This window comes from Cinclus cinclus, chromosome 4 (genome assembly GCF_963662255.1).
Source record: "Cinclus cinclus chromosome 4, bCinCin1.1, whole genome shotgun sequence".
NCBI lineage: Eukaryota > Metazoa > Chordata > Aves > Passeriformes > Cinclidae > Cinclus > Cinclus cinclus.
Window position 1 is genome coordinate 40,623,928 of NC_085049.1, and position 24,934 is coordinate 40,648,861.

The window sequence follows — 24,934 nt, forward strand, 5'->3', positions numbered from 1 at the left end:
AACCAAGACATCGTTAATGTAAAATAGTAATTATTACCAAGCTGGCATCGCAAGATCAGAGACCAATACAGACATTTTGTACCTTGGTGCTGGATAATGTTACTTGAAGCATCAGCCTAATAGCCGGTTTATTCATAAGGCACGCACTAAAATGAAACAAACAGTAATTAAGTGCTGACAGTGACCTAGTTAGCTACAAGGAGCTAGATCGTCCTGCCATTCATTACAGGTTCGCCGGAATCCGACAGGAACGGTCCCGTCCACTCGGGCAGCGCGGGAGCGGCGCGCAGCGCCCCCCGTGCGGGCAGCCCCGGGCTCCGGCCCGGCGTCGGCAGCCGCTCCTGCAGCCGCCCGATCTCCGCAGCCCCCGGATCTCCGGGAGCTACGCCCCGGCGAGGGCAGCGTCAAGGCCGCCTGCCTTGGCCTTCGCCTTCCCCTCCCCCGCGCCGCAGCTCCGGCAGCTCCGCGCTGGGATAACGCAGCCTCTGACTCGCTCACGGCTCGCGTCCCCCTTCACCTCCCTCTTCTCCCTCCCCCAACCCGCGCGCTCGAGAGTCTCCTCTCGGCGGCAGGAGGGCGGTGAAATCCTCCGCTCTCCTCCCTCCGCGCTCCGCAACGCGAACGAGCCGCCGCCTTCTGTTCTTCAGCCTCGGCCAAGTCGGCGTTTGTTGACAGGCTCTGCCGGGCACAAAATGGGGCTGCCGCTTCCATGGGCGCCGCCATTTTGTGAGGAGCCGCCGCGCTCCCTTGCAGCAGCCGCAGCCTCAGTCGCGGCGTCCCAGGCGCGCCGGAGCGGCGGCCGGGGTCCGTGTAATGGTTGAATAAAGTGACCCCGTCTAGGGAATCCCCGGCTGACAGTTACGTAAGGGACCGTGCGCAATTGCTGTGCTTAGCATGGAAACCCACCTAGCCCTGCTACGCAACTTGCCTGTCCTCCTCTCTGCCTCCCGCTCCCCTCACAGAGCGCCCGGGCGAGCGGTGACTCACCTCTGCCGACCGCCCCTCGCGGAGGGGAGACCCCCTGCTTTTAAGGAATTTTTAAGGCATGATTAAAAAACACCGCCCTCCCGTGAGGGGAGGTTTGACTGTGTGTCTGAAACAGCGATTTAGGCCCCCAGTCGCTTGTTTTAAACCTCTCTGATTTGTATTATCCTGGCTTTGCCAGTCTTACGCATATGTAGCTGAAATAGCAGAAGCTCAGAGTGTCAGAGACAGGAGCTGCAAACCAAGATCTGGTCTAATTTTAGGGGAAGGCTCTTAATGCTACAGTGAATAAGACACTGTGCATTTCATACTCTGCAATCCACACACCACCAACTTTCAGTACAGAGTATTAATTTGAAACACAGGTATTTCTCCATCCTTCCCCCCAAAAAATCATGAGCCCAGGGCAAATCTTACCAAGCATTATTCAATCTGTCTCTATGTTCAAGCTGAAACATCACACAAGTCAAAAGGGAAAAAATATTCTTTGCAAAAAAAAAAACGTTATCTGAAGTTAGGGCACGGAGTAGAAAGGAATTACAGATTTCCTTCTTTAACTGCTCACTGGAGGCCATCATGTGCCATTGATTCTAAAACACAGCTCCTTACTGACTTTATTGAGTTCTGCTTAAAAAAACCCAACCCTGTAGGCCTGATCTAGCTTTGGATTTCAATATAGGGTTGTGAGGGGCAAATATTCCTTCAGAGTCTATTAAACTGGAGCAAGCACTCACCTGCAGCTGTTTGCATGCCAGGGAAGGACAAATGTCTGCCCAGGCACCGCTTGCTTTACCTGAGTAGCTCAGGTTTGGTGGAAGGCACGCTTCACCCCATGGGCCCTTTCCCGTTTAGTGCAAGTGGCACCAAGCTCCACCATGGTCGGCATGCAGGTCTTCTCCTGGTTTCCCATGTGGAAACACGTCAGGAGGTTAGTGTTTACAAACACTGCGCACACTACAGGCAGAGGGGAAGCGGCTTGCAGTGCCACTGGGGGCTGCTGCCCACCCAGGGCGAGGGCCAAGACCTTCCTCCCCCATTACTAGTGCCGCGTGTTCCATTTGTCAATGTACAGAAAGATACGAGCTGTTTATATTGTATACAGCAGTCTTGAGGCACTTAGATTACAGGCCATAGTATCTCAAGAAGAAAAAAGAAATATTCATGGAGTGACCCTGAGAGCCTACGCTCCTGCTGACAAACCTCTCCAGGACACCTCCTACTCGGGGGAGCACCCGGCAATCTCCTTTGGGGAGTTTTAAAGCCCTCATGCCTCGAAATGGGGGGTTCCTGCTGCCCTCCCCGCCCCCGCCGTGCCATCCGGGGCGACTTCCTGCCCTTGGAAACACCTCGGCCTGGGGGACTCGGAAAGTTTTCCTAAAGTCCACAATCCCACCAGTGCCCCCTTCGGTTGTTGTTTTCTCTCCCCTTGAACTCAGGGCGTTGGGTTTAGTCCAATTAAAAAATTCGTCCCCGCTTTCCAAATCCACCTTTCCCGCCCCCCCCGCCCCCCCCCACCTCCCCCCCCCCCCCCCCCGCCGGCAGCCAGCGGAGAGAGGCCGGTCGGCGCGAGCCTGGCACGGGAGGGCCCCGCACCGGCCCCGCGCCCCGGAACAGCCGGTAGTAGCCGTTTTTTTCCTCCCTCTTCTCCCTCTCCCTCGCCTCTTTCCGCCCGGCTTTGTGTGAAGTTTGCGGCACATTGCAGATGAGCCCTTAGCGGCGAGAGGAGCCTATTGTTCCCCGCCAGGAACTGCTTGCTGGGGCTGTGCTGGCTTTTGCCTTTGGAGCTGCCTCCTGCAGTACCGGAACCGGCCTCCGGGGCCCGCTGTGTCGCGCTCTCGTCCAGGCAGAAGCACGGCGGCCTCAGATCTTTTTGTCTGAGCGAGAAGAGAAGTGAATCCCGCTGCCGCCGCCACCGCCGCCGCCGCCGCCGTAGCTGTACAGTGTGTGTGTGTAAGGGAGCGAGCGAGGGAGCGAGCGAGCGAGGGAGGGAGATCGCATGGAGCCGCGGCTGTAACACACACACACTGTCAATACCTCACTCCGGCTCCCCCCCCGCCCCACCACAACAGTAACCCAATTCATTGTGTGATCCAGCAGCACCATGTTGAGTCTCATGTGCAGGCTGGATCGGCTGGGTTTGTGGTGCTGAGAGAGGCAGCAGCCGCGGGAGGAGGAATTACTGAGAGGTGCCCCTCTCCCTCCCTGCCTCTTCGCCCGTGTGTTGTGTGGAGACAGGACTCGCAATTACCACACTCTCGGGGCTCCCTTATTCCTTTTAAACTTTTTTTTAAACAAGCCCCTCTCCATGGCTGATCCCCGGCCGAGCACGGGCACCTGGGTCTCTTAAAAGACAAGGAGGAGCCGGGGATTGTTGTTGTTGTCGGCCGTTTTTTTTTTTTTTAATTGGATTTTTTTTTTTTACGAGAACCTTTTTTATTACAAAAATGGCAAATTCGACGGGTAAAAACCACGCAGACCAGCGGAGAAAGGGACTCGCTTTCCTGGACGAGCTGCGGCAGTTTCACCACAGCAGAGGGTGAGGAAAATGGGGAGATGGAACGGGAGGGGGGGAGGCTTTTAAATCGACCAGATCCAACTTCCAGCCCCTTCCCTGAAGGACACGGCAGCCCCAGCGAGGGGAGAAAAGGGGGCAGAGCTGACAAGTTGTGGTGTTTTGTGTGTATCTCCTTTGGCAGGTCTCCTTTTAAGAAGATCCCCGTGGTGGGTGGGAAGGAGCTGGATCTTCACGCTCTCTATACCAGAGTCACCACTTTAGGCGGATTTGGGAAGGTGAGTGGAAGTTTTAATTTGGGTTTCCCTCCCACTAACCTCTTCCCAAAAGTCTCCTCTGACCCCCGGGGGTGGCGGGGGGAGCCGGGATGGCCGGGAACCGTCCTATTTAAAGCCGGTTAGCGAAGGTGGGGGGTGGAAGGAGGAAGCTAGCAGATAGGCAGGTTGGTGGCTCGGCCTTGTCGGCGGAGCGATGGAGGGGGACCCGGGGGTACGGCGCGCACCCCACTCCTGCCTCCTCCGCCTCCGCTGGACCCATTCGCCTATGTCCCCCTCCCGAGGGAAGGCGAGGGGGGGAGCAGGGAGCTGCTGGGCGGCGAGAGCAGCCTTCTTTCGGCTGTGGAGGCAGCTCTGTACGTCTCTCTTGCAGAGGAAGAGACAGAGAGGAGAGAGTCTGAGTGCAGTTTTAGTGCAACTCAAAATTAGCGGGCATGTTTAACATCGATAATCGGCACGGAGCATGGGCTAGGGAACGATCCTCGAAGCCGGGGGGGGGCCGGGCGCTGCCCTCCGAGCCCTTCCCGGGGAAAAATAACAAAAGGGGCACCCAAGACGGTGTGTAATCAAATAGCCATCTTTAGGCTTCAAGGCTGGGGACAGAAATGTAGGCCTCAAAAGAAAGGCCTCTCTGTGTCTGCGGATCTGTGTTGGGGGGACCCCCCGGGCAGGGGCCCCCGCGCCCCGCAGCCCAGGGGGCGCCCCCCGCCAGCACTTCCCTGCATTATTTTAAACTTCTTTGGGTTTTTAACGGACCGCGTTAGGATTTAAAAGGGGGCGACAGAGGGACTCCCGATTGGTTATTGTCCAGGCAGTAAAAACAAAAACAAACAAACCCCAAAACAATACCACCACTCCCGGCCGTTTCCCCCGAAAAAAATAATGTGTATGTTAAAAAATAAATGTAGTAAAAGACCCCTGAGAAGCGGGATTATTCCCGGAAGGGGAATACTACCGACTGTCAATAAAATACATAATCCTAAATCCCATATACATTCATGTTTGTTTCTTTTTACATATTTATCTATTTTCTTCATGGCAGCCTGTGGATTTTATGTGATGTTTGCTGTCAGCAACATGTTTACGTGTACGTTGTGTATCTCGGCTTGTGTGTTGTTTTTGACAGGTATCAGAGAAGAATCAGTGGGGAGAAATTGTAGAAGAGTTTAACTTTCCCAGAAGTTGTTCTAACGCTGCCTTCGCTTTAAAACAGTATTACTTGCGGTGAGTGCTATCAAGCTGTTGCAGTAGTATTTTTGAGTGAAGGGTTATATTTAGTTTTCAGTGTGTGCAATAATAAAAATATTCCTACTCTTTTAAAATGCTATAAAATAAAGCAGAAAAAAACTTGTAATTCCTTTCTCGTCTGGTCTAGTGATCAGTTAAAGGTGATTCTGTTCTGTAGTTTTTTTTATTTTACATCTACAAGCCTTAAACTTTGAAGGGATCTCAAGTATACAAACAATATATGTCAGAGGCCATTTTTTTTTGATTGTTGTAGAATGACGGTACTGAAGGACTGTTACTAAGAGATCATGTCATTGTAGTTGTAGAAACTTAGGTTAATATTTGGAGTACTGAAATGTGTTGATATATGTAAATTTGTTTACTGCTTAGTGGGGTCAGATGTTGAATAAAAATACATCTGCAGGAAGGTAGACTGTTTTGCACAAATTATATTGTTATCAGTTGCTAGCAGCATATTATATTCTCTTCTTTTTTAGGGTAAAAAGAGCTAAATAATATTTTTATTACTTGTAAAATAGTAAATTTTTTCAGGCTTTAAAAATAAGATTGCATTCCTTGGAAATAGTACATATTATTTTTTTGATACAGGTTATTTTTCATTGTAGCATAGAGTTCATGCTGAATATTTTAAATTACTATGTATGGCACTATTCACCTACTAGATTACTTTTTTAAAATTAATTTTTATTAAGTTTGGGTTATGATTCTTTGTGGAAAGATCTTTAAATGATTGTGTATATAGTTGTTTTAGATGCTATATATATGTATACTTATATTTCATTTAGAATAAAGTTATATGTATGTTGGTTAAGAAATGTAATTTTCTGTTTCTGAATTATAAATATTATATTTTTTCATTGCAGTTAATGATAACATAGATGTGCAGTATGTACAAAATAAATATGAGCTTTTGTATTTCTGTTTTGATGAGCTGAGTACACACAAGCTTTACTGTCTCTAGTTTGGCCTTCTGAATTAGGAAATGCAGTAATTGTACAGGTGCACTTTCTATTGGTTGTCCTAGATTGACTTCCAGCTTGAAGCTGTAGAGTTCATAGCACAGTGGAGCAGTTACTGAATTACAGTGATGTCTGGAAAACCTTAGTCAGATATTTGTAGTTATTGAAATTTTTTTTTTTTTTTTTGGTGATGGCCTGTGATTGCTTTAAGATCCACATTAAGAAAAGAAACTACCATTGTTAATAGCATTAGTAGAGTTTATGATTGGTGGCAGGCCTAGACATTAAGTGGGAAGCTGGCTTTAGGATATCCTTCCCTTTTTTTTTTTATTTTTTTCCTTTTTTTCCCTTCAACATAGTATTGCGATAGTGTTGCTGAACATTTGTCACATCATGGAAGGCTGTTTTTTGCTTCTCGAGTTTTTCTTTTGGACCATGTCATTTGTTAGTTGTCTGGATTTTACATATAATTTGCAAAATGGTAGTTTTTTTGTTTTTACCCTTTTATTTCTATTTTCATATTTTGTAAGTGTTTGAATGGCCTAACTTTTTGCAGTAGAAGATTGTATATCATTTCTGTTTTCATGTGTATTTCAAGAGCCATTATATGCTGTGACAATTAACACAATTAATGTTAATTTAGCCTTCTAATGACTATTAATTTTTAATAAGGTATTTTAAAATTAGAATCTGACATACAAAAATGTTATTTTTTATTATTGGCATACTGGTATTGACATTATTTAAAATATAGTTGTTGAATACATATATAACTGATTGCATACAAATAATTTGAAGAGTTTTTGTTTATTTGGAATTCAGGAGAAAAGTTGATAAATGGTTAAGATGAAGGTTCTATAAAAATGTCTTTATTATAATCTCTGTGATTAAGCCATACTGAAATAAACTGGCAAGGTTGTTGGTTTTGGGGTAGATTGATTTTTAGTGATCATTTCGGGTTTTGTTTGGTTTTGTTTCTTCTGAATTACTGCTTTACTCACTGTTGCTTCTCACATAATGTAAGTTGGATGTGAACTATCTCCCAGCTGAGGTCACCGTCTTCCATGTGCAGTAATAAGACTGTATGTACTCATCTCTGTGTTAGGTTAGCATTAATTTAGCTTTAACCTAGAAGGTGTAAGGGGGACAGTATTTGGTTCTAGGGAAAGAAAAAAATGCTTTAATGATAAATTTCTTAAAAGGGTCTAGCTTGTCTGTGTTGAAGAACATAATCTGAGGTTTCTTACAAGGCTAGATTTGCATGAACTGCTGAGCAATTACCTTTGGAAAACAAAAAGTGTGTCTTGTGAACCTCAAGTATGACTATAATCTTGGGCTCACTACTGTAATGACTTTCCAAGCAAAGCCAGACAAATTGAGGCCTATCAACTTTTATTTCAATTTTTATCCAATTGTATGTCATGTGTACTGTAAAGTGAGGGATCTGAATGGCAGATGGAGATCCTGTTGAATTCAGAGGGATTCAGTGGTGTGCACCTACATGAATATGTTTGCAGATTTGTATTTGGGATGGTTTGTGATAAAAGTTGCTTCTTTCTATGGAACATCTGTCATAGTGTGTTGACTGAGATAAGATCTCAAGCTACATGGACCATTTGCTCATTTTGCTGTGTTGCCACTAATAATGCTGCTATTTTTTACTTAAAGTTACTATGTAACCAAATTAGAAAACTGATTTATTTGTGTGAGGTCAGTAACCCTGTTGGCTTGATTAAGCTGATGTTTTGCAAAACAGTCATTGAGTTGTGGTATTTCTTGAGGTATATATTTTTGGTTAAATAACTTTTTCATTTGACTGTCCTGGAATTTTGCTCTGTGTCTTTGGGAATCTATGCTAGGCTTCATTAAAGAAGTGAAGTGTGTAAACTTGTGATACAATTCCCATAGATTTTATGATAGGGGATAGGTTATCATGTATTCAACTATCTACCCCTTCTACCTTGCACTGCCCTCCCTTTTCATCTTGCTGGAAGTAATTTATAATAGGCAAAGTCTGAACCATTCCAACTTAGTCTCTCTGTTGCTTTGAGCTGTTTGACAGGTGAAGTAATTTATGCACTGTGGTTCTTAGTGAGCAGTCAAAAGCCACAGTGCCGATAACCATTGATAGACTGTACTTGTTAATGTAGTTCTGTAAGACTTTACAGCAACAGAGAGTGTAATTCCCTTGGATGTAGTGCAAATTGGATGTTTCGTTTCAATTGAAGTGAATTAGTAAAGCATTTTGTCAATGCTTCTTGAAAAATTATTTTATAATATTAATGAAAATATTTTAGTATGGGGTAATGCATGTAAACATCAGTAATGTGGACGTACATTTATGTTTTTGTTGGTAAACACCCAGTAGGTAAAAAGACAGCTAACATGGAATGTAGCCTGTTCTATATCTTATTGGTTGATTTACATTACAGTCCTACAAAAAATTGGGCTGATGTGACCTCATGTGTTGGTATAAGGTTCTGCTGGTTTTCATGTGAGTGCAAGCTATACATTTATTTCTGATGTGGATCTTCATCTATTTTGGGGGAGTGAGAGATCTTGTAAGCTTACATGTGTGAATGAAGTATGCCTAACTGAAGTGAAAATCACTTTGAAAAGCAAAGTTACTTATCTACATTAAGATAAATTATGTGAAAGAATTAGTTGTAAAGTAAAATAAGTTTGTCTTAGTTGTGCAGAGAATTCCTGAAAGATGGACAGCATGTGCATATTGTAAGCTTTTGGCAAAGGCAGTAGTAATTAGCTAATAATAGTTTAAGGTGAATAAAAATTTGCTGTTGTAAATTGTGGGGAAGTTAGATAGAGAGGAAAGTGGTCAGTTCATGAATGAGAAGTTGCATAGGGTTATTAAGCCATTATGCTGATTTTCCTGAAATTCCATATATAGTAGGATGAAAAACAGTGAGCAGTTAAAAATCAGAACCATATGAAGTAGTTATTGATGACAAATAGAGGGGGTTCTTGAAAGATCTGAAGATATTTATAAATCATTTGATCTTCAAGATGCCTCTAAGAAATTAAGCAATAGTACTGATTTCTTAAAAAATAATTAAAAAGGGAAAAAAAAAAGCTTGAGCTTAAGAACTAGATAAAAGGGATTCTGTTCTTAGTAATATACTGGCAAAAATATCAGGGAAACAATAATAAGAAGCCTGGAATTTTCTAAGCAAAAATTACTTTAAGAGAGGTTTTTTTGTTATTCTTGCTTAGTGTTTAAAATTAGGATCTGATACTGCAACAGCATCTGCACACAGTTCAGTGAGTATGGTGAAGGACAGGATTGGCTTGTTTGCCAAATCTGATTCAAGGCCCCAGTACATGAATAGAAAGTTGTAGCTATAGTAAAATTTTATGTGTTTTCTGAAATTCAAATACATCTCAAAATCTCTTGTTAAGAAATTATGTATGTATATGGATAGTTATCTTAATGAAAGATTGGATGAAGGACCATGAACAAGAATAGATGCGGTGAGTCACAGCAGTTTTAGGTGCTAAAAGAGTATCATCAGTGCTTACATATGCACGTAGTAATACAAGTTTAGCCATTTTGGTATATTTAGTGTCTGCTTTGCTTAACTTTATGAGAGGTTGAATACTACACTTGCAGAATTAGCAGGCAATGATAGAAGACAAGAAGATAAACACAAGTCAGCGCAGAAAAGCAAAGGTAATCTAAAGAAATTAGGCACATTGTTGGAAAGTACAAGTGAAATTTAGTTTGAAAAATGCAAGATAAAACAGTTGAGGGCCCGTAATCCAAAACAGGTATTCATTGGGAGGGAATAACCTGGAAAGCAGTATTGCTGAAAAAGGGATAGGAGTGATACCATGGGCCTGATAATCCTGTCAGTTGTGTGAACCCAATTCCTTTTCATATGAAAGGAATTTGTGCATGCTTCTGACAGGAAGGACAGGCCCCAGTTTGCAATATGATATATAGGCTTTGTAAAATTCAGAACGACTTTAGGTTGTATCCGCAGTGGCATTGAGCAAACATTAGACAAATAGGAGATGGATTTTTGTACAGGATTATGGGACTGTGTTTGAAGTATTGTTTTACTTCAGAGCCTTTGCAACAGGTGAGGTAACTTAAGAGAAACTTAGAGAAGAGAAACAAAATGTTAAGAAAACTGAAGGGACTAATTGATTAAAAAAAAGATAAATATATTTTGCTTGGCTCAATTAACAGTTTGTGTGAGAAGGAGAAATTATATCTTCCAAGCATTTTGAAGGGTCTAAACAGTTAAAAGGGAGGTAATTTTAAATAAGAGTTGGTGTTAATGTGTTAGCTGAGATAAAACTGAAGGAGAGTATTCAGAGCAGAAAGCAGCCCAAAACCCCCAAGATATACCTGAATACCTTCTGGTAGGAATAGGGGGCCAAGCAGAGTACAGGGGAACCCCCACACCAGACACTAGCCTGGCCAAGACATCAATACATGTGCATCAGGTAATGAGCCAGGAATGGCATAGAGAAAGAGAGCAGCTGATCTTACAGGTTTTGTCCATCCTTGAATAATACCTTAATGAAGGCTTTCATCTTGCATACCTATGGACTTGACTCTGTGGAATCTTTTGCACTTAATTTTGTCCCGAATAATGCAGTAACTGGCAAGACAGGAAACAAATACATGGATGACATTTTCATGATTTCTTCTTAAAATTTGCTTTTCCCTTCTCAAGACAAAAATTGTAATGCATGTTTCAGTCAGATGTCTAAGGCCTTTCTTTTGAAGTCTGAAGTGAATATTTTACTTAGTTGAAGGGGGAAATTTGTTTTAGTTATACTGAATGATACAGCAAACATAAATCAAGACTAGTTACTGTTCATGCAATAAAGCTTTATTTAGGGAAATTAAATATGCTGGTTGTTAAAATCTCAGAATGTCTCTCAATAGAAGTTACTTATTTGGATGGATGTGGTCTTGTCATGGTTGCTGGGAATCTGCTCAAAGGAAAACAGAAATTTTGTTCTATAGTAACATTTGCATTAGGACTCATCTGAGGGGAGCAAGCAGTAGGTGAAAGGGGACATAGCTACCTTAAAATTGCTCTTTGCTAGAATTACATTGTGATACCAGTTTACTGTGCAGATGAGCCTTTATCAAAGTTTCTCAGCTTTTCTTTCAGAGGGTTGACTCCTTTTTATTGCTGGAAAATGTAGTGAAAAATTAATGCGATGAACAGTAACATATCTTGATTATTTTCTGCAGGCTTTTTCTAGAAATTACCTAAGTTGCTGCTGTTACGCTGAGCTACACTGGTTTATTTGGGGAGGGGCGAATGTTGTTCTTCAGTTTTAGTTCAAAATTTTGATTGTTTAACGTGAAAGCTTATCTGGGTATATGTCAGAACTAATAATCTACAAAGAGCAAGTTTCTGGCAACACTGTAATAATTGTGGTGACTTTTAGGACCTGCTAAATCTTCTAAGAATGGGTGGAAACTTTTATTTAAGACTGTTTTCTATTCTTTAACTGAAACAGTATTTAAATGAATTTATGCCTTAAAATTATTAGTATCTGTTGTAATGTCTTAAATTTGAATGAATGCTAAGCTTAATTACATTATGATCAAGAATACATATGGAATGCAGGGGTATTACTTCTTTCCTTGTGAGATGGAATAAGCCTGGGCTAAGAAAAGTTTTTTGGTTTTGTTTCTTTGTTTGTTTAATTTTATTCTGGAGCTAGTAGGCTTTAATTACCTTGCTTATTTGCAGTTAAACCTCAATAGATAAGACTTTTATACTAATTTTTTTCTTTCTTTCTTAACCCTTTCCCCACTTCTCCCAGTAGTGAAATGGAGAAATACAATTAGTTAGTTTTTACAGATGAGGTACCAGACATACACAGAGATTTATGTTATTACTTTGAGAGTGCATGTCAAATATGATGAAACCCAAATACATTAAAGCCAGTTGTTTTTATAATAATCCAGTTCTAATTTTTAATAATTTTTTTTATAGACTCAGTTCTGACAGGAATATGTCTTCATTTTGAGTGTTAGTTAAACTATCCATAAAAAGAGGCTACTATTACTGTACTTTTTAAAAAATTCCTGTTTCATCAATAGCTGAGAAATCCTGTTTTATTTTTCGAATGGTGCTAATGTTACATTCTGTGAATTGGAGAACTGAGAACTAAATATGTAAGATCATGAGAATGAGCTGTTTGTATTCTGTTTTGCTGTGTTTTGTTTTAAAATGCTGTTCTGAGTGTTGGAGTGGTGTTTTACCGCTTAAATGGGACTGCTTGGAGTTACTGTAGAATTAGTCTATATTATTACAGGTCAACACAGTTCACAGAGGGAATTGGGTATAGGCTGGAGATCCCATCACATGATCGTGTTTCTGGTTACCAGTCTGATACATATTGATTCTATGGCCTTAGTTAAATCATTTGCCATCTCTTTATTCATATTTATGAAGTGGCTATACTGATGTTTGTTTACCTATCTCAAAGAGAAGTATGAGGCTGTAAGCTCTTTAATGCAGATTTGTGTCTCTTCATGATTCTATGTCAGATCTTAAATATTTGAAAATGAATATAAATTAGGAATATATGAAAAAAGTACAACTATTCATAAGGTTGTTTGCCCTCTACAGTGTTGAGAAGCAGCAAATACAGCACAGATGAGAGGAAGAACAGTCTTTATTCCTTAGGGAATAAATAAACTCAGGATACCTAAAAAGAGAAATATTGAAACAGTTGAAAGAAAGAAGCTTATCTTGAGGAAGGATAAGAAAACAGCAAGATGGTACCCAGAACAGTGAGCTTAGGCTTTGCCTGAAGTACTAGATTAGTGAGCTAGGTATCACATCTCAAGTACTGTTTCTTTGAAGCAACAAGTTCAAGTCTTAACCAGACCTGAATTGCATTTTAAGCAGTAAGGTAGTGAAGCTGAGTACTCCACTTTTTGTTTTCCTGTCTTTAAACTGAATGTGCATGCACTTATTTTAACTCCAGATAAATTGTACCAAGGCAGCTAGTGCTGCAAGAAGGTTCATATGTAATAGAGTTATAATAGAATGTAGTTTTGTTGAATGATGCACTGGAGCATGTTTGTCTGTAAGACTGAACTTTCTTCATACTATTCAACTATTTTCTGTTGGTGCGGAAGGAGCAACTGTTGAGATTGTTAGTCTCTCAGAACAATTTACATTATTACTTGCCAATCTGTCGCTGCTTAAGATACATAAAAATTTTGTAAAGTAAGGCAGTCGTGCTGTTTCAGAAACCTTTTCTCTCAGAGTTTGGTGGACTTCTGACGTGGCTGCTGAAGTTTAGATGGACCATACTTCTGGTTGCGTATGTTTCTTCATTGTTGCGTGCTGTGGCGTCTGCTGGTTGGCCTCTGCCTCCCAGTCCAAGGGTTGCTATGTTTCTGCGACAAACCATGTGCAGAGATTCTCAGGTCCGTAGATCACCAAATCGTATGACTAACTTAGGGTAGCTCTGTTCAGTTTCTTCCAAGTGCAATAACAACCTGTGTTACTGGAGCATAATGTATGGGAGGATCTTTCTGTTTGGGGTGCATCCCAGGGGCTTAATTAAGCTAAAATTAAAATAGTTTACTCTGGAGATAAATCCAGCATGTTTTGAGTATATTAATAATTATTATTATGTAGGATAGATGTAGAACTATGTGTGTGTGTTCATTTGGATTTCAAATCTATATGTTAGATGAAAACTTGTGGAAATGCTCTTAGGAGCAGTTCTTTCCTTACCTGATTTTTTTCATCAGGAGTATCCATTTTCTAGTGACCTCCATGAAATCCAGGCACTGGCCAGGTAAACAGTGCCATATTACAGAATTCACAGATGTGCTCTAATTTTGGGGTGATAGTATAGCTCTGAAATGTTGTAGATTATGGAGCTGCTTCTTGGCTGCTTTTCACTCCCCAATACCATCCATGAAACCCCAGGAAAATAATTATAACAGTACATGTTCATATAATACTACAGGTATACAGTAAATACCTGAAAAAATCAGGAACTGCCTTAATTTAAGTATGAATGTGCAACTGCATTTGTGTTTCTAGAGCGTATTCTTTACAGTACAGCCTTGTGCTCTCTGTGAGAAATGGGAATAAATTCCAGGGCAGTATTAATCTGTTGTATCAATGTACACATAATTCTGACTCATCATTTAATGTGGTAATTGATTAATATTAGTTATTTCTAAAAAGGTTTTGAGTTTGCTTTCTGGGCATCTGTTCTCCACTATCCTGCCTTCTGTGGTGTTACCATGTTGGTGTTACCAACTGAGAAATCATTTTCCTTTGCTTGTGGACTAAGGGGGATTCACTGTTGAGATACTGTTTATCCTGGCAGTGTACTTCTTTCTGTCTTTCTGTCTCTCATTCTCTTCTAATCATCATCATCTCAATCTTTTGACTACTGGCCATGATTAATTCTCTGTTCCTTATCACCTTGATGCCTGTACCCACTGTCTGCACATGGGGTATTTACTGTAATCAAACAAATTTCTAATTGTAAGAAGATTGAAAGAAAAAAAGGATGTATGCGAGTAAAAGGGCAAGAGGACAAAGCACTAAATGTCAGGTGCCTAGCAACAGTAAAATAGTGAATTTTACAGCAAAACACTAATAGATTCTGTGGTACCTGAAAAACAAATTCTGCAGCTGTGGGCATGCTTCATTCACAGGATCCAGATGAATGTATAAAGGGTATTTCACACACCTGAAAAATGTGTTTTCAGGTGCTCTGCAGGACCTAGTCAGGCATTGCAGCGTTGGGTACATTCTGCTTGTTCTTCCAAGGTCATTTTTGTAATTCTAAGGCATAGAAATACGAATTTTTTTTTAGTGAAAATATTGTTTCTGGGCAGTGGTATGTGCAAAGGCTGACCCCTGTAGTGAAATACTCTATGTAGTTGGATTTGAAGAATATACAGGACCCTTCCTACCATACAGCTTGGAAAACTTTTAGTAAGTAGGGTTTTTGAGTATTTTTTCCCGCCAAAATGCTTCAAATTATTTTATTTCCTTACAACTTTACTCAGCTTGTTATCTTGTTTAATGCCGTGTGCTTTTCTGTTTATGTAGCATGAAGTTATTCATTAGAAAGGTGTTACGTTAGTCAATGCATATGGTATAGTAAAAATGTAAAAGGTTAGAAAATCAAAATACAATACTTAGTGCCAATGATTTAATAATGTTAAGTGGTTTTTCATTAATATGTCTTGAAGTCAATATGCTGTTGTTAGTAAAATGCAGTTACGTTCCTATGAAAGTTAGGTTTTGTGGTAGATAAATAAAACGTTTTTTCCTACTTAGAATTTTATCCCACCAGTATGCAAATATAATTTTTCTCTAGTAGCATTCATTCTCCTAATAAGCAGTTTAATTCTATTGTAAGTAGGATTAGTCCAGCTGTTGAAGAAAGTACTTCTTAAGATCAAAGAAAAAGGTGACTTAAAAATGATACACTGTTTTGCACTTAACACTAAGCAAACACCCAGCTTTCCTTTGCATACTGATACTTTTCTATATGGCTATTTGTGTGCCATAAATTTATGTGCCTGTTAGAAAGCAAAAATATTTTCCTAGTTTTATGGTGATTTGATGCTTCTCTAGGTTTGCTGTAAGAGCTGTGTTTGTAGGCTTTTGGCCATGTTGAATTACCTCTAGATTTACTAAGGTAGAATTTGTGCCTCTTTGGAGTTGGGCTGAAATTGGTGGCATCCTGTGTCAGTCCTGCAGTGCACTTATAATAAAGATCAGGTGTATTACATCTGGACCATGTATATTAACACAGAATGTGCCTGCCTTAGCAAGGGTAGAAAGTAAACCAGTGAAGTCAATAAAGATACATTCAAAACTTAGGATACTGAAATTGTTGCAAATACTGTTTATTGGTTATTTTCTGGAGGTCTTTCCATATAAGGAAAAGTTGCAACTTTGGCAGTTGTTACCATTTTAAAGGGTTTATGAAAGTTACAGGTTTTGTTCTTTATATGCATAAAATAATAGTAGCTTGTTTTCCTTGGTGGGGAAAGTGAGCTGCATAACTTAAATAAGAAAAACAAAAGGCTATTTTCATTATTTCTTGTTTTCAGAAACTTACCCAAGAGTTTACTTATTTGTCTTGTTTTCACTGGTATAGTGTAATCCCCGGTATTGCTGAGTTCTGGTATTCACAGTATCAAAATAAATATGAATAAAACATTTATTATATTGTGGAAATAATGGTGGAAAGTTATAGTGTAATGGACACAAGATAAATATCATTGCTTACATATCATGTAACATACAGTAACTGTATAAATATGTAGGATTGTGGACCTGATTGCATTACTGGATGAGTCTTTAAAAGGTGCCGAATACAAGATTCTACTGTACAAGGGGGAAGTGACTCCCTTGTCTTTTTCCTCATGCTCTTTTTGTCTCAGATGGTATGTGTTTGCTGTAGTTTGTGGCTTCAGAGACTTCATATATTTCTTGACTTAGCAGCTGCCAATTGCAAAGACACACATCTCCTGAGCAGGCAGCCAGCTGATCCAGATGTGCAGCTTGGAGGATGTGAGGTGCACAGGTACTGCGGGGTTGCTGGCCTGGCAGGAGACACTTGTACTCTGAATAGTCAGGTATCCAGCTGGAGGCACATGCCAACTCTGCCGCCAGCTGGGCCAGATAAAACACTGCTCCTTCTCAGTCACCTGTAGGCCAAGGGAGAGGAAAGACAAGCTGTTTGGAGGCATTTTGAGGAGAGGAGACCTTTAGTGCCTAGGTAGTTGAATAGCAAATGGAAGAAATACGAATGTTGAGTGAGTTGGATGCATTCATGCAGTGGGTCACAAGACAGGAATTTTGGAGAGAACACTTTGGAAGGGTGGATGGTGTAGATACTATAGAAGGAAAAGGAGGGGTTATGTAATTAAATGCTGATAAGCTAATAGCCAACTCCCTCATTTAAATTGTTCACTGGATATTAATTGACTTATTGCCCAGATGCTGCGTTGCTGCTGAGTGAAGGCTGTCATTTGTAAAGTACTGAATTGCACCATCTGCTTTCCTGCAGTGAGGTTCTGATTTACTGGTACAAACCTTAGAGTGGTTCTTCTGTGTCATTGCTTGCACTACCAGTACTGCATGTGCAGAATTCATTTCTGTTCTGTTAGTTTATATTTTTTCATTAACACTGAATTTACCTTTTTCATTTTGGTTTTAAAAAAATCTGCCATTATCACAATTACGGTTACTTTTGTCCTTATATTAAAATGTCATAAAGGCATAATGTCACATATAATCAAATAAAGGATTTTACCTGTTCCTTAAATAGCTGGCAGGGAGAATTCTCTTATTGGAAAATAGTTTTTCATGGACACTGCTGCACTTAAGAAAGCTAAGAAAACTGTTGTGGAACAGCGAGAATTTCTTCAAATGCCATTGTCGCTTTGAGAAAATTAGTAATGTATATGTATACTTCATTTCATATATTGATTATATAAGAAGTGAATACATTTTTTTGTATATGTGTATAGAGAGAACATCTATGAGTCTGGATGTCAGCTTAAGTTTGGGATAGATTGCACAGATTTCCTGTCCCACTTCTAATCCTGCATATATGTTAAGAATGAATTTTCAACTAGAGAAGAAGATTTAATGGCACAAACATTCCAAAACTCTAATAATATTTTTATACCTACCAACACAAAGGTTTAGATACCAAGTTTGGATCTCACAGGTGGAAGCAGGTGCAAAGTACTGTTTCTTTGTGACATCTCCTGATCATACGTGATAGAAAACGGTTGCCTGTCCTGGGCCTTAGACTTAGGCAATTTGTAAGGACAGCTTTTAAATTCAACCTTCTCTAAAAATATATATATAAAATGTCTGTTGTTTAAAACTACTCCAAGTTATGGAATGTAAGTTGCTCTGATCAAAACAGTAAGTGAATAGAGGGCAGGTGAATTAGTCAAAGATGTAGACAAACTATTTTTCATGCAACTCTACAATTTCTGCTATACTAGACAGATACTGTCATCCAGCTGTATAGATTTTGATTCTGCTATGATTGGAATTTCTTTGGGATTGGATAGGAATAGCTATTAATTTCTATTTTTTTTGCCAAAGATAATGTAAATTTGTGTTTACAGTAGTCCTTATTGCCACTCTGTTTTGAGTTGTCAGCCACCCTGATATTTCCAGAGAATTGTTTAAAAGGAGTACATAATCTCCTTTTTCTACCCCTTGTCCTACCTCAGTGCATAGAGAAGGGTAAAAAGAGCATAGGTCATCATTCTTGTTTGCTTATGTATATCAGAAATTATTGCTGTTATCTTAAATAGCAGCTTGTGGTATCCCTTTTCAAGCAGACAGTCCTGCTGTCACTTGAGTGGCTGCTATGCTGCTGGTGTTGGCTCCCAGTAGTGATATGGCTATGGCTTGTGATAAAAGCTCTGCTTTTAGGGTTGTAGTAGTGGTGAGGACTGGTGTTGTTTTTAATTGTAAAGGTCTACTTTCATGAAGACCTGCATCAGGGTTGCATTGCTGCTAGAGAGACAAGCTAGCAGATTCTAGTCTTGAATTGTTTATTACTGCTGTTGCTTATTTATTTGTTTATTTTTAATCAAGTGTTTTAAGTTGTTTATGTGGCCTTGTGGTTAATCTTTTGTAAAGAAAGGGGTTTTTTGTTTGCTGCCTTTTACATTTCTGGAGGCTGCCACTCTTGTGCAGGGAAGTCCCATTGCAGACTAAGCAGGAGGTACAACACAGAGAATATAGAGGAAAGGACATGTATTTATACATGTGTTAATGAAATGTATATTCTTCACACCATTTAAACTAGATTTTACTGAAGGAGATCTGGTCATGTCAAATAACTTTCAGGGCTTACGAGTTTTGTTGTCTCCTTGGATTTTTTTTTACAAATGGAGATAAATAGGGGGGTTGGCATCAGTGTGATGAGAATGATGGATTAAATTAGTAAAACCTTCAGAAAACATCACAGTAGTATGTATGCGGATACTAAATGAGGAAGAGAGAGAAAGATCAGAGGATCTTAGTGAGTTTTAAAATGGAGTTACATTATGATGACAGAGGCTGTTATTTCTCTGGTATTTTCAAGAAAGCCGAGTAGGAACATTTTGTTGGGACTCATCCTGGAATTTGTAGGCACTAGCTTTTGTAGTCACAGGTTGTCCTGTACAGTGTTGTGTGTGTATATAGATTTTATACGCAAAACCCATAATAATTGAGAGAATGTTATGTGCTGGTGATCAAGGAGACAAGGCTAGATTATAGTAGGAAAGTAAAACAGTAGAGTTAATCAAGGAAAGGGTGATTACAAAAAGTTGCAGGTGGGGAGATGGGTCGGTTTATGGAGTAGGATGAGTGCAGAAGAATTATGCTTGAAAACATCATCCTTGACCATGAGAAATTCTTGTGTAATCAAGGCACATAATCAAAGAAAATAATTTTAGTAGCATGGGGGTATTTGGTAAAAAGAGTGCAAATAGCATGGAGTTAATAATAATTACAGTAGAGTTGTGTAGGTTATTATGAGGAATATACAATATAAAACAGCTAAGATTGAAAATAGAGCATAAGAAATCAAGTGTAAAATGTGGAATTGTTTGGAAATTTTGTAATGTACCATCAGTAAGGGAATCTCCTGGTTTGAGACAATACCAGACCATACAGTCGCCCCAGGACAGGGAACAGGAGAATCCTTAGTACTGAGTTTTCGACCTTTTGTCAGAAAGGGAATAGAGAAGCATCTGAAAACAAATACTGTTCAATTAGATGCTGCCAAGGCTCAAATCCTGGATAGGTGGATCTTTCTTACTGTGGGAACTGAAGTGCCAAAAAGGAAGATGATAAATTCCAGGAGCCATCCAGCAGGATATTTGAAGCATTATTTATGTAATGTTTTATATTTATTTCTCTGTAACCAAGTTAGTTAGGTTTCTGGGATTTGTTTTGTTGGTTGGTTATTTTGGTGTGTTGCGATTGTTTTAAGCAGTTCAAATAGTATTTTAAAAAAAAAACAGAACCAGAGTGTGTCAGAGAATATATCACAGTTTCTGTTCATTCTTTTTACTTTTAAAATGTAATGCATTACTCTCATGGACCTCGGTTAAGTGCTGATCAGTTCAAAGACCACAGCTGTAGTGCTTGGCAATAACCCAGTTTATGCTATACAAGGTAAGAACATCTTCCCTTAGAGAAAGAAGATCCCATGGAAATGCGTTTGCTGCAGGATCATGCCAATGAACAACAGTACTTGCTGGATGTGACTGACATTGTGGCTTTACTTTTTTTGTCTTATATTTCAGTCGTCATGTGTTTTTCTCATGTTCAAGTGTTAGTATGGATATTAATTGAGGAATCAAAAATTATACAGACTCCATCATAAAAAACAAACTTGAGAGAGAACTAAGTGTTGATGTAAGTGTGAAAAGATATCATCTGTAGGACTGATTCTTCCCTCTGCACCTTTGTCTAAAAACATAGGTGTGCTTTCTATCAGTAACACTTAAGTTACTGAGCAAGAGGCATCTTTCTGAGCAAATGATTGGTCTTCCACCCTTTTTTCTTGTGTTATATTAGTATTTTGCAATTTTAAAACTGGTTCTCAGCTGTTGGCTGCCTCTGGGGATATTCTCTGTAGCACTCAACTTTCCTTCAGAAATCAAGGTTTAAGTGCAGTCTGTGCAGAGTCACATTATGTTCCTTTTCCAGCTGCGTGTACTGTGACCCGTAACTGGGAGGTTATTGATGGAGTAACACAGTCCTGATTCTGAACTTAAACACTTACCTGAACAACTGTATCTTAATCTTAAAATATATTCATATTCAGTAATGCAGTGCAATAGGTGAAATTGACTTTCCCTATGATTGGCAAGATTTCTTGGTAAGAACATCTTGCAAAGAGTGTTTGGTTGAAAAAGTGTTTATTTTTCTGTACTGTAGTTCTCACCCTGAAGGTTGCAAGCTTGTTTTCACTTTAATAAAACGTTACTTATAATAAACATTTGTTGACTCCAAGCAGATTGTCAAGAGCTGTATTCTGCAGTTGTATAGAAGGTGTAATATTTCATACCTAAGAAATTCTATTAAGTTTAAGGGGTTTTTTTGAAAGTTCTGAAAAGGAAGTGATGGCAGTGGAAGACTACTTTCACAGTTGAAGAACTTCGCTGTGGACTAGCTGGCACTAAGGTGTTTTGTGCCTGGGAGCTTCTGTCTTAGAAGTATGTGTCCAAGAAACTTTCCTCACAAAGGAGCATCTTCTCAGCTTGGAACAGGATGCTTTAATATCTCCTGTCTCATTATGTTGAAGTGCTTTAGAAGTCTAGATTATTATTCGGAACTTTCTTGCTTCATGGTAGTAGTTAGATCTTTTTGTGTATCTAAAACTGAAATGAAACCAGTGTCCTGGTTAATCAGGGATACAGTTATCTCCAGATTTTAGTAGGCAGTTTTTCTCTAACCTTTCACAAGCTTGTCCTCAATCTCTTTCTTATGCATTTTTATGTATGTTTTAGCCAGATGGATTATGTGGGGTTTTTTTATGTTAGTAAACTTCCCTAGAGGTACTGACTTTCATATATTCAGTCTCTTAATTCAGCACTGGAGTAAGCAGTACTCTCATAACATTCAAAAAGGCAAGCAAATCTACTTTCCTTTTAATGTTCTAAAAATGAATGATTTACTGCAACATTAAGGTGAATAACTTTCAGTCTTTACCTTAGATAGTGACCTCAAAAATAAGGAAGTTACTTTACCTGTAGTTAGAGTGGCTCACTCTTGGCCTGATTTCAATACTCTGTTTTGCTCATGAGCACATAGGAATCACTTGTCCTCTTTCAGAAATAGTGAAGAGATGTTAGTACGTTTACTTTTTAATCAGACACTATAAGGACAGTAGACATATCAGATTTTACAGCCAATATAAGGCTAATGATATCTTCATAGAAATTGTGTGGAAGAATAGGGAGGAATTGCAATTAGGCTACTATGTAGTGCTTTTTTTACCTGTCATTTAAAGTCTGGTAATGTGTTTGCCTTTTGCCTTAAATAGGTGAATAATGCTGCTTCCCATAGATTTTAAAATTGGTGATGTTCTCTGGGTGGGGCAATGAATGGTGCCAGGGTTTCCTAATTTCAGGAGACGTTTTCAGTGTTGTATTTTATGTAAGTGTCTAGTGTAGTGTAGTAAATCTACCTAATAATAATTTGATTAGTCCAAAATGTGCTTATATTGCTTTGTACATTTGAGAGCTACCAAATGCATATTACGTAAAACAGATCTAATTCTGTTGAACAGATAGCTCTGAATATGAGCTTACTACAAAACAATAAATATGTAATAAGATTTTGCAACATGTACTTTTTAGTTCAAACACTAGTAGTTCAAAGTACAAATATTTTCAAGATATGCATAGTGTGAAAATACAAACGTCTCTGAAGTGATTCATATTGTTTGCATTATTATTTGCAGATTATGACATGACATTATTGCATGACAGAATTTTACAGTAATACCATTTTGGCGAGACTGGCTCTTACTGTGATGTTCTTTGTAAAAGGTTGGGGTAAAAATATTCTCATTGGCATTTAAAGATAACAAACTCTAGAAGAATTTGGAACAATTCAAAACAATTTTTAACTACACTTTATCTACATTTAAAAATCTTTTTAAGTCAGGAATAATTTTTCTTTGTTCCAAAAATGTCAGAAGCACTCATTTGAGGGACAATTTGTATAATTAAAAATCAAAATTAAAAGGATAAGGATTCTTTTTCTGGGTTGTTACTCTAATTATCTGTGGTTGTTGACAGACGTTAGTTGTCTTACACTTAACCTTGTAGAAAGGCTGCTAGCAATTTTTTACTTACCTTTTCCATAATGGTAATTTCAGTCTTCTTTTCTTTCCAGAAATACTTTTGGCTGTAGTACACTACTACAGTTTGGCAAGGTCAGGGCCCTGTAGTTAGAGAAGTATCTTCCTGTTCATCCATTGTTGCATTATTATTTGTCTGTATTTTAAGTAGTTAAACTGTCTTTCCTTTTCTTTTTCCTTTATTTGCATTCTTCATTTTAATTTGACAGCATGTCAGAATGATAGCTAAATATGAATAGCACCTCTGCTACTGAAAAGAGCAAGGCCTAACATATGCTGTAGGCAGGATGGTAAGTTCTGTTTGAGTCTCAGGAGTAGTGATGTAGGAAGGAGCTGTTGGAGTTTTCTGAAGACCTTCCTGTTCTGAAATTTTTGAAGTTGTGCCAGTTTCCTTTTCCTTTTTAAAAACAGGAAACTGAGCAAGTACAGCGGAAATTTCCCGTCTTTTGACAAGGTAAAGGAAGAAGTTGGTTTTTATCTTCCCTAACTTATCATAGGATACTAAGAGCTCATGACCCTTTTCTGGGTTGATGAATTCCTACCTCTTAGGTTCTAGTGCTATTGGGCTGTTGGAAAAAATAATAGTGCATGACTTTGTAATTTCCTTACTTCGTTTTAGGAAATGAAGTTTAATAGGAGTTTATTGTTTAAAACAAAAAAACTTGACTACCATGACCCCCAAACCTTTAGAATTTAGGACATGTCAGAATTATTTAGCTGATTTGACATTTAGATGTTTTTTAAAAATCACTTCTCACAGTTCCTGGACATGCTCTGCATTGATATAGATATATAAGGGGGTAGAAATAGGGGCCCATTCATCTAATTGCTTAGGAACTTCTATGAGCTCCGAAGAACAGTTGGTTTTGCAGCATAATTTTAAGAATATTTTTAGCGCTTCTTTTCATGTGATAAAAAAAATAAAATTCTTAATGAGAAGACCTGAAAGGTAAAAAATGGGAGAAGTTTATGTATCTTTTGTAAGCTGTTCAGTGATATATTTTCCAAGAACCATATTTATTTGCGCTGATAAAAGATGAAGTTTTAAATAAAGACAGTGCAAAAGGCAAGTAATCTTTTTTTCCTTTACTATCACCTTTTAAAAAAAGAAGAAAAAACCCACAATACATGCTGACACTTGGGCTTTGCATAAAAGCACCATTTTAAGTACTGTGAAATACATAATACTTTCTGGTGAAGTTTTGTAAGAAAAAAAATAGGGAGAACATAATTTCTGAATTGTGTTTTATAATAAGGAATATAAAATAATAAAATCCTTGCTAGGATTTAGTCTTTTCCTTTCTTCTTATCTAATGCTGCAATCTGTAGTGATAGCATCACAACTGGTTCCAATGTAGAGTATTACAGTAGGGTGATTCAGGATTATGTTCTCATGTGAGAGTAGGAAAGATAAGCGTGTGTAATATATTTTCACTAAACATTAGTATTGTGAGATGATAACTTGTGGTTTAGAAACAGTGTCAAGTTGTAGGCAATAATGGTGATTAACTAGGTTAGTCTCAGAAATCCAAACACTAATTATTACTTTTTCATAGTGCACTTCATTGAAAATTATAAATAAACTACAAAAGGGAGGTACAGCAGCATCCTAGTTAGTCTGTGTTGTAATTTCATACATATGGTAGTTTTGAAATATAAGAGTTTCAGTGTCTTGGGAAATACTGCATAGTATACCTTAGTAAATAATATTTTCTTATTCTACTTCAGTAAGACAATGAGAATTACTTGATTTAAGACTTCATAATGAAATTTGCATATGTAAATAGTTATCATTCAGGATGCAGCAAATTAGCTTAATTGTGATTTAAGCTATTTGTTTTTTCCACACTAATGGAAAATGGCACAGCAGTACTGGGTATTTATGACAGAAGAAATAAATGCAACTAGTGTTTTTTTCTTTGAAGATCCAGAAATCTGTTTCTGTGTATTTTGGGAAGAATTGTTTCTATCACAATTGCCAATCATGGAACCAAAGAGACTCTGTGTCTGATTGTGTTGGTGTCATGTTATAGATAATGTGACAAATGCTGCTTGTATGTCATTTT

At 38.9% G+C, this 24,934-nt stretch overlaps 1 protein-coding gene across 1 annotated transcript in view; it reads left to right on the forward strand.

The window, feature by feature from the left end:
• The first annotated feature begins 2,895 nt into the window (after nt 1–2,895).
• ARID2 (AT-rich interaction domain 2) overlaps nt 2,896–24,934 on the forward strand; it is a 93,614-nt gene continuing 71,575 nt past the window's right edge. The window contains exons 1-3 of the mRNA XM_062491950.1: nt 2,896–3,520; nt 3,681–3,774; nt 4,898–4,995. Coding sequence (XP_062347934.1) covers nt 3,429–3,520; nt 3,681–3,774; nt 4,898–4,995 — 284 coding nt within the window. The 5' untranslated portion in view covers nt 2,896–3,428. The remainder of the gene's footprint in view (nt 3,521–3,680; nt 3,775–4,897; nt 4,996–24,934) is intronic.